The 9,632-nt window shown below is 45.2% G+C and overlaps 2 protein-coding genes across 3 annotated transcripts; one reads left to right on the top strand and one right to left on the bottom strand.

Moving 5' to 3' along the window:
- Nucleotides 1–396: 396 nt before the first annotated feature.
- On the bottom strand, nt 397–9,530 carry LOC118409938 (apical junction molecule-like). 2 transcript variants are annotated; one of them, XM_035811341.1, is made up of 10 exons: nt 9,348–9,530; nt 8,484–8,716; nt 6,907–7,088; nt 6,473–6,488; nt 3,233–3,346; nt 2,874–2,955; nt 2,414–2,541; nt 2,065–2,180; nt 1,766–1,846; nt 397–1,173 (listed from the first exon to the last, which is right to left on the bottom strand). In XM_035811341.1, the coding sequence occupies exons 1-10, from the start codon at nt 9,365–9,367 to the stop codon at nt 985–987; spliced, it is 1,161 nt and encodes a 386-aa protein (XP_035667234.1). In that variant the 5' UTR covers nt 9,368–9,530; the 3' UTR covers nt 397–984. The 2 variants fall into 2 exon arrangements, with proteins under 2 accessions (XP_035667234.1, XP_035667235.1); XM_035811342.1 differs by having other exon boundaries at nt 8,484–8,677.
- LOC118409924 (blastula protease 10-like) lies at nt 3,802–6,261 on the top strand. The gene has a single exon (XM_035811314.1). The coding sequence runs from the start codon at nt 3,878–3,880 to the stop codon at nt 6,005–6,007; it is 2,130 nt and encodes a 709-aa protein (XP_035667207.1). The 5' UTR covers nt 3,802–3,877; the 3' UTR covers nt 6,008–6,261.
- Nucleotides 9,531–9,632: the final 102 nt, after the last annotated feature.

The following is a 9,632-nucleotide window of genomic DNA, read 5'->3' as shown; positions in this document are numbered from 1 at the left end:
CCGAACCCCCCCTGGCTACGGGCATGTAGCCTCATGAACATGAGATTACCAAACATATTGAGTTTCTTTTTCGTTTTTTGTGGGTCTTTTTCTTCTCGTATGTATTGTGATGCAATCAGTGAAATCAGGACTACATGGAACGTTAGATTACTGAAAGACGGACCCCAAAAGCCTAAGCCCATCCTCGAGCCTCCGTATAACCGCTGGCTCAATTTTTGACTTGCGAACAAAAGCACAGCTGCAAGACGTATTTTTGAATCATAAGACTCAATGACATTGAACTTCTAAAGAGGTTCGTTGGCTTCTGTGGCACTATCCAGCCAAGGAGGTTGAAAGTTGCATTTTTCAATCGCCTTGATCCAGCTACACTGATGGCACAGGTTATGGGCTATTTGCTACGGTTGAATTGTGTCATTTTATTTCACATTTACAATGAAACAGTGTGCAACAGTTACGCATATTTTCCGAAACATTTGGGTAAAGCCTAACAAAATCTTGCCTTGAAACAAAAATGGCCCAAGCTTTCTTCCACTAATCATCAATGTCGGCCTTGACACCACGGTAGCTAGGTACCCGGCTATTACATGGATTTTTGTTCAAGCTGTTAGCAACGAACTTCTAACTTCTCTCATAAATAAGCTGAGAACGGCAGAAAACATTACAATGTTGATATCACGGCGAACAATATACGTTATGTTGTTCTGGTGGTATCCGCTCAATTTTGGGAATTCTGGAATCAGTTCAAATTCAATATCGAGTAGGTAGGTCTATGTTAATGTTTTCAACTTACATTAATAGGTAGCTTTTCGCCTCTCTTATGTTTATTTTCCATTCAGATAAACTATTCATCTAATCCGACAACCTGACCCACTGGACCAGGCCATGATATACAATACAATTGAATTGAAAAAGTGTCCACGGAGATATGATCAACCGAAATCTAGTTTATACGTTTTTGTGTTACGTTTGTAAACATTGCATGAGCTATTTTCCCTTCCCCTTCTCGCCCCGCATCTGCGCAGTAGCGTCCTCCGGTTGGGTCCCGTCCACCTCCCTCTGCAGCTGCGCAGTAGCCTCCTCGAGTCGGCTCGCCTCCTGGTTCCACTGCTCGTTTCTCCGCTCGGTCTCGTCCACACATCTGCGCAAGCGCGTCAGCTGGGCACGGTTGCGCTTCTGCAGAGCAAACAAGAGATCAAACATTTCAATACCGACAATAGAGTCTCAAGTTTGGTGAATTTCTAAATGCCATAGCCATAGCGGTAATATGGCTATACTAGTCATCATGCTCAACATTTCCCAAGCGGGTGTCAAAAATTGAAGTCATTGACCTCGCACAGACGGCCAGCTGTTATCAGCAAGGGGTATGGGCCTATAATGCTGCGGTACCTCAATAAGCTGCTGGGGGCCAAAATTGCCCACTAGGTTTCTTCGGTACGTGCATAATTACCAACATATCAAAAGTAATGCAAAGCCACCAGCACCGTCTTGAATCACATATGCGACAACAGAAACAGAAGCAAAACGTCCGGTGGGAGTTAAATTTCCCCACGGTACGGAGCTTTCAAGTCAATGTCTTATAGCTGCCGCTATTATGAACATAAAACAAGATCAATGCGTACTCCTGGCAGCAAGTGCACGTTTCCGGAAAGTTCCTTTCTTGTGGCACGGAAAACAGGGCAGAACAGGGTATTGACAACTGTGTTGTCCTAAACGAACATCACGTTGTGCTATGTACATGTACTTTGAATTTATCACTTTCTCTTACCCTGAGCACCTCCATGTCCTGTCGGAGTTGCATCTGCCGCTCTTGTTCCCGGTTAACTTGTCCCAGCTTGAGGACTACGCCCTGAATAGACAAAGTTACATGTACCATATACTAGTACCCTCCTTGCATGTACATTCAACATTGTGTCTTAATTGGCTATGGATCATTCACTTGGAGAGTCCTTTGAACCCAGTCACAGTCAATTTGCTAACTGATGCAAAAAAGATGCAGCAACATTATTTTAATTTCAACAGCATAGTATATTTTCTAAAGTTGCGATTGCATATTAATTCTACAACCTGTTCGAGACGCTGTTTCTCCGAGCGGAGTCGGTCCAGCTCCTGCAGTACCTGCGCCTGCCGCTTACCGCTGGTGAGCGCATCTGCCTCAGTCGGGTTGGTCTCAAGCTCGTGCTCTGGATATTTCACAGCAACCATTGAGTTAATACATAAGAATATGATATACGATGTAAAAGTATAATTTGGCACTCACGAAACGTTAAAAGAAATTCATTCTTTATCCACGGCATTCGTTGAGCTATCTGTCAAATCTTTGGTGGAAGCGCGGTCGCCGCCTCTAGTAGTAAATGGCGTAAGGCAACGAACTGATGAAGATAAAGAAAACAGAGAGAGAAGCACGAAGGCGTACTCTGTGCCGTGAGCGCGGCTATCCTGCTCTGTTGACGCGCGAGTTCCTGTCTCAGCGGCTCCGTGCGCTCGTGTTGCTCCACCAGCAGCCTGTGAGCCGCCATCCTCTCACGGAGCTCCCCATGTTTCCTGTCATACAACCATAGGAGATCACTTTTAGGACATGAACCTTTAACTTTAAAAAAAACCCAGGGTGAGATTGTGATGTAACGCATTCCTTTTCTTATCTCACTATTATATATTTGTTCATTGTAATATGAAGTTCAAGCTTTCCCAATCATTATCTATGAGCCGGCCTTCATCGTTTCTATGGTAGGATCAGGCGCTTGTTTAATCTAACTTTAAAAGTTGAAAAATCACATCATTCCCCCTTGATCAACAACCAAAATTCCACAAAACAGAACACGCTTTATTCAAATTTCACAACCCTCATAGAACTAATCTGATCTTTTTATACTCACCTTTTTGCATTTTGTTGCTGATTCCTCTCTGATTCCATTTGCATCATCAGTTCCAGTCCCTCAGAAACTAGACTGTGCACCTCTATAACAATGGACAGAAATAATACTGTTTAATTATCCCTCTATGGGTGGAGAAACTGAAATTCATGACAAAACATTTAAGTTGGTCTAGATGTGTCCCAGGGGATCGTACAAGACGTGAGGAGAATCCTTAGAAAATACTTATAATTTGTAAAGATTAAGTGTGGAGAGAGTTGTCGACATCCATAATACATCAGCACTGATGCTCACCGATGATTGATTGATTGATAGAATAACTTTTAAATTATCACATGTGAAGCGCCACAGAAATGACTTGCCCCTTTGCAAGGCATCACAGGAGACTTTCTTCCTGGTGGACTCGTCTTGTGCGAGACAGATCCGCCTGGTGACACGGGCTACCTCTTCCTGCGTACTGTCAGCCCTCTCGGTCTCTGTGATATAGCAAATCATTACAACTGGAACTAAGCACAGAGTTAAGGTAACCAAAATATTTCTGCAACAATAACTCATTCTCCTACGCAAAAGCGAAGCAGTGTCACCACAACGACTCCCTCCGAAAGGAGATTCTACGACTGGATCTCTACTGTAGGGGAATGTAATAACTATGAAAAATACTGTTTTAGCGATCGCCATTGCCAGTGAAGTGTGGTTGTACCGGTCGTTACATATTTATAACCATTAAGAGCTTGTTACATATATTAACTTGAAAAGTGGCATCATTGATTATTTTAGAATTAAAAACGAGAAAATAAGTAGAAGGATAGGCTTTTACGCCATTTGCCGAGAAGCTATTTATAGTCTCTGTGCAGTGACGTCAGCCCAATCCGGACATGGAACATCGTTTCGGTAGAATTCGAACTTTCGCGGGTGCGAACATGGAACATCGTTTCGGTAGAATTCGAATTCTAAACCGCTTGGAACACGGCAGCGCTTGAAAGCCGCAGTTGAGGAAGGCTTGTATCATGGCTCTGCCTTGCCTGCTGGCGCTCTTCATTCTTACTGTGGTGGCGACCAACAGCGAAGCCACATCAGTAGTAGGCAACGGCCAACATGGGAGGGTGAAAAGGAGCAAATTCGTCGGACTGGAAGAATTCCGCTGGCCGAACGGTAAGGTGATATGGAGATACGATCCTAAGTACAACCACCAAGACAAAAGGGATCAACTTGAGCGGGCCATGTCTGTTATTGAGAAGTACACTTGTGTCAACTTCGAGGAGCTCAAGACAAACAGCCCACGACTACCTTACTACCTGCGAGTCATAAACGGGCGCGGCTGTTACTCGTCGCTTGGGTACATGAAGAAATACGATGAAAAGAAATTAGGCCGACAAGACCTCTCATTGTCTCTTGGTTGTTACAAGGGCCACGACATCCGCACCCTCCTTCACGAGCTCGGGCACGCCCTAGGCCTGTACCACGAACAGAGCCGACCCGACCGAGACGACAACGTCAACGTGATTAACGGTAACGTACTCCCCAACGAGCTACCCCAGTACATGAAGTATCCCTGGGCGGTCACGGGAAGGACGAAGCTGCCGTACAATTATGCCAGCGCCATGCACTATGGATCCCGCTTCTTCACCAGAAAGGGTCTGGCCACCATGCTAACAAAAGATTGGCGCGATCAGTTCATGATAGGATTCTCGGCACCCGGTCTGGGAGAGGCCGACTACCAGGCCATCAACACAATGTACAAGTGCGACAAGTACTGCCAATCGGGCCCCAGGAAGTGCCTGAACGAGGGCCAGCGTGTGCACAGACCGATGACTAGTGCGTGCGAATGCCGGTGTCCAGAAGGACTGACTGGAAACCAGTGTGAGGCCGTCTCAGACGACACCGCAGTGTGTGGAGGAGTTTTTGAGACAGGCGAGGCAGGAGGGATCATAACAACACCGGGGTTTCCCAGTCCGTACAGGAACGGCCAGCGGTGCACGTGGCTCATCAAGACGAAGAATCCGAGCGATCGCATCACACTTAACATCACCGAATTTGACCTGACCCCATCCGATGGCGACTGCTACGAGAGAGGGGAGGACACTCTGGAGATCCGGCGCTGGGGTCTGATCAACTATGGCAGCACCTACTGTGCCAAGAATAGCGGCGAGGTTCCGCCCATACAGACCTCCATCTTAGACTCGGTGCTTATCCGCTTCAGTGGAAACAAGGCCGACGGCGACCACAAGGGAATCCGCATAGAGTACACCATCAACAAGGAGAACGACGACAAGAAGGTGCTGGAGAGTTTCATCGAACTGCCCTTCCGGAAGCTGGTCACCACCGAGCAGAAGTCCATCCCACTCATCAGCCCGGCAGACTGCGCGAGAACCTGTCTCTCTGCCACTGACTGTAACTCGTTCGTGCACGGGGACCCGCACAATTCCACCTGTCACCTCTCGTTGAAAATGGTGGACCACACCAACGCAAGGCTTTTCGTCGACCTCGCCGCCAACTATTTCTACAAGAAGCCTGCGGGATACAGCTATACACCCCTGGACTGGTTCACCAAGAAGCCAGGCATGCAAATTCGGGGAGCTTGCGCAAAACCCTTAAGCCAGATCTCGCTCGAATCCTGTGCCACGGCTTGCCTCTACATGGGACATTTCCGGTGCAGGTCCATTGTTTACGGGGGCAACACGTGCAGTCTCTGCTACAAGGATTCCACGCTGGCTCGGATAGTGGACAACCCAATAGTTGACACGTACGATCGTCATGAGAGGCTGTACACTTCTGATTTTCCTGTAGCAGGGGGCGGCCCACAGAAACCGGTGCTAACACCGCGGCCTCGCAAGGACTGCTACTACAAGGAAGACAACGGCGTGAGCTACGTGGGGACGTCCCGGAGGACGGTCAGGGGGATGATGTGCCAGTCGTGGTTCTACACAAAGGGATACGGGCCCGGGAGCAAGTATCTGAAGGAGAATCCCACAAAGTGGCGGAAGGACAAGTACTACTGCCGCAACCCTGGTGACGACCCGGAAAAGACCCGTCCTTGGTGCTACACCAACACTCCTTGCTACGGCACCTATCCGTTGTCGCGCTGCAAGTACGCGGAAAACTGGAGCTACTGCAGGCTACCTGTCTGCACCGACTGATGATCTCACGTAATTCTCAGAATGAACAGCATTTGCCGCAGTTTTAAAAAGTTAGAAAATATCTGTTTCTTCTTACCTATCCCTACTTACTACTCGTGATACAACACTGTTTAGTAACAACTTTGCAATTGGTGACAAAGGATGACCTCAGTAGAATATGCAACTGATAGCATACGTGTCCATTTGATCATTAACAGAAACTACATGTAATCCGATTCATTCAGAGATTACAAAAAGGTCCTTCAGTATCACAACCCTTTGTATTAGTCATTTTTCGAGTATTTGACTCGTGGATCATGTTCTACACAGAGGAATATGTCAATGTGATAGCACAAAATCCACATGACTTTATAATTCAGACATATTTGGCTTCTCATTTTTCTCAGATTTCCTTTGATCCGACCATAGCTTTCTGATGAACTCACGAACAAAACAGATTGTGACCTTATCTAGTGAAAGACGTACCTGTCTTCAACTGCTCCTGTGAACGGGAGAGCCAGGAAACGGTGAAAAGGGATGAAAAATATAGAAAAACGATGTCAGTAAATTTGATATCGCAAATATCGATCCTTTAAAGAGACGTCGTTCAAATAACTTCGACAGTTCGGGATTACTAGGAGGTAGCGTGGGGATGAGAAGTGAATTATTGCTATCTTTTGTACACCTGCGACAAGGATAAAGATTCATTCAAACAAATGTTCGAGCCTATGACACGAGCCTACATGAAGATTATGTGCATATAGTTAACTAGTGCATTCGACGATATTTCATGAGAGCAGAGTAATTCTAAACTATGTAAACTGAGTGGGTAATTTTTAAAAACTTTTGCGGGAAGCTGGTAGACTTGACTTATAAGAAACATCATTGAGTAGAGCTCCTTTTAGGGTTGTACACTGTACTTCAAAATGCTTCAGAAGAGCTCTCTGTCGCGCCAACTCCACGTTCTGCCCTTCCTGTAGCCGGGTGACCTCGCTAACAACTTCCGTCAGATTCTGATCACTGTTCTGCTTCCAAGGGCTGCTGGTTTCCCTCTGCAAGTCTGGGGAGGGCGTCTGTACCAAGTCACTCGCCGAGTAAATATCTGCGGAAATAAAGCATTGAATGGGAGTAGTTATGGGACATAAGAGTTTTCTTTTACACGACCAGTTTTCTCACCTGCTGACGTTTCGATGTCTGTCAGACATCTTCCTCAGAGCTTCTAACTGGAGTTCTGCTTCTTGCCGCTATATGTAGCCGATGTAGGTGGCGCTTTGGCGGCAAGAACACTATCCCAAACGTGGCTGAGCTTGCACCCCCACCCACCCAGTTCATCAACTGGTTGTGTAAAAGAAAACTCTTATGTCCTATGATCTACCAACCTGATGAAATTATTTTCGAAAGCATTGAATGACTGGTGAAATTTAAAGAAAAAAAATTATACAACAGGTTGTCTTCAAAACCATTTGCAAGTTCCTGAAGTAAGAAACAAGTGAAACTAGGGTGCAGTTCGGATCCTAGCAAGTATTTCTAAAGGACAAAAACACGTAACTGTTACTTGTAACAACAATAGCAAAGAGCTTTGACTTGATGATAAAAGTGTAACAGTTAGTTACGTCCTCCTGGAGTGAGAGGATGTGAGTGAGAGGTAAGGCAATGATACATTCTCTGAGCTGGAAAACCAAATAACTACGTGTAATTGTTACTTGTTTCTCCTTACGTTCATGAAAAAATTCATTTTGTGGGTCTGTCGTGAAAAGAGTTTTTTTCTCTTGAATTATCACTTAAAGTTTAAACAGATCTGCAGTATGCAGTGATCTAAGTGGCAGGTTGAGAGCATGAGATGGCCCAGGCATGGTAGATGTGTGTGTGTGCGAGCAGAGCAAGCATGTAATGAGTCAAGACTCTACCCACACAGTTTTTTTTTATTATTATTGCAACATATATTTACAAGACATGGTGACGGCACACTCAAGTCGTGACTTATATTCATGCCGCCACCGCAAAAGAATACAAATACATGGATAAATAAATACAGCAAAGCACTGAAGCAAAAACAACAAATGAAGATTCAAAGATATAAACTGAGAATATGATGATTAACTAAGTCCCTTAAGGCTGGTAGGATGATGTTTAGACATTATTGAAGCGATTGGTATCTATTAAGAAAGTCTGCACAAACATTAATATTTTGGAGTTGTCTGCAGAGGACAGAAAAGAAGATCCATTTAAAAGCAATTGTACTAAATTGTACATATCTATATGGATAGATTGTCCATATCAAAACCTACCAGTCTTCTCAAATTGCCGAAGAGGGAAGATCTCTGATGATTGTAGTTAGGGCAGTGTAACATGAAGTGACTGATACTTTCACATGGATAACCACAAGAACAAGCTGTACTAACAACAAGATTACGGGTGAACAGACTTTGATTTAAACTATGGGTTCCAAGACGAAAACGTGTGAGTAAAGCGCACACAGTTCTATAGTTTCACCTACCCATCTGATTTCTCGGTAGCCGCACCATGAATGTTTCCGGGGAGGCCCCGTGCGCGCTCTTCGGTGTCTCCGGGAGGGTGAGGGGGCACCCCCGGGGCAGCTGGCTGGCGAAGCACGGCGGCGGGATCACCAGCGGACTGAAGGACATGGTCCCGTCGCTCGCTAGACGGAGCGTCCGTCGCGGCCTGGGGGGACTAGGAGGGCAATGTTGCCTTAAATTCTGTTTCTGAAAACTGCCAAGTCAAACAAGAATGGTGCTGTGGGTAACACTCTTCTGTGCATGAGAGTAAAAGAAATCAGGAAAACGTTATTATTTTTAACGGTCTTCGAAAGATAAAGTTATGTCATGGCCATTTTCTTACATTTGTAACGCTCCTTCAAAGTTCTGTCTCATAGTTTGGAAGCATACTTGTCTACATTGCTGTTTGTTACCCAATAACGTCAACGTTAACGTTAGATCCACATGATTAAACAGTACGATAATTAAGAGAGCTGTTGTTCCGACCTTTTTTTTTTGTATTCTTGTCTACATTGTCTTTGTCCTTGCGTAGTAATTGTCATAGTCTGCATAGACTGACGGACAGTACTACGGTAGAGTTCAGATTTATAACCTATGACGTTAGCCGTTTTAGTGCTATAGATTCTTGTTGTGCGACTGCTGTTGTTGACGGTCTTATAAACCTACATATTTCCCCTCACAAATATCCCTAATCAGTGGTTACTAGAATATCATAACTCCAGTTGTAACGTTGAGTCGCCCCCGGCTACTTGGTAGCCGGCTCTCATGATTGGAATTAGAATGGAGGAACGGTCTGATAGATATGTGCCGTTTTCCTGTCCTAATGTGTGGCCAGGTAGGCTCACCTGGACAGGCTGTCTTCCATGTCGCGTCTGTCCCGTCACTGTCGAAGAAATCGTCCGATCTGACAGGCTGTCAAACAACGCGCCATTTGTTGATCTGTCCCATAATGCACAGGAAAATACAGATCCTACCATTCACTGCTCGGCCAATGTTTCAATCTCAATCTCAACCTTTGCATCATTTTCTGTAGGATTTTTTCGTAATTTCACAAAACATAACAGAAACATTGAAAGTGAATTTCATCTTATTATACCTACATATTCACTCTAGAAAATGTGCCTCATAAA

The sequence above is a fragment of the Branchiostoma floridae genome, chromosome 2 (assembly GCF_000003815.2).
Source record: "Branchiostoma floridae strain S238N-H82 chromosome 2, Bfl_VNyyK, whole genome shotgun sequence".
Lineage (NCBI taxonomy): Eukaryota > Metazoa > Chordata > Leptocardii > Amphioxiformes > Branchiostomatidae > Branchiostoma > Branchiostoma floridae.
Note: the sequence above shows the minus strand (reverse complement) of the source record. Positions and strands in the feature narration are given on the sequence as shown.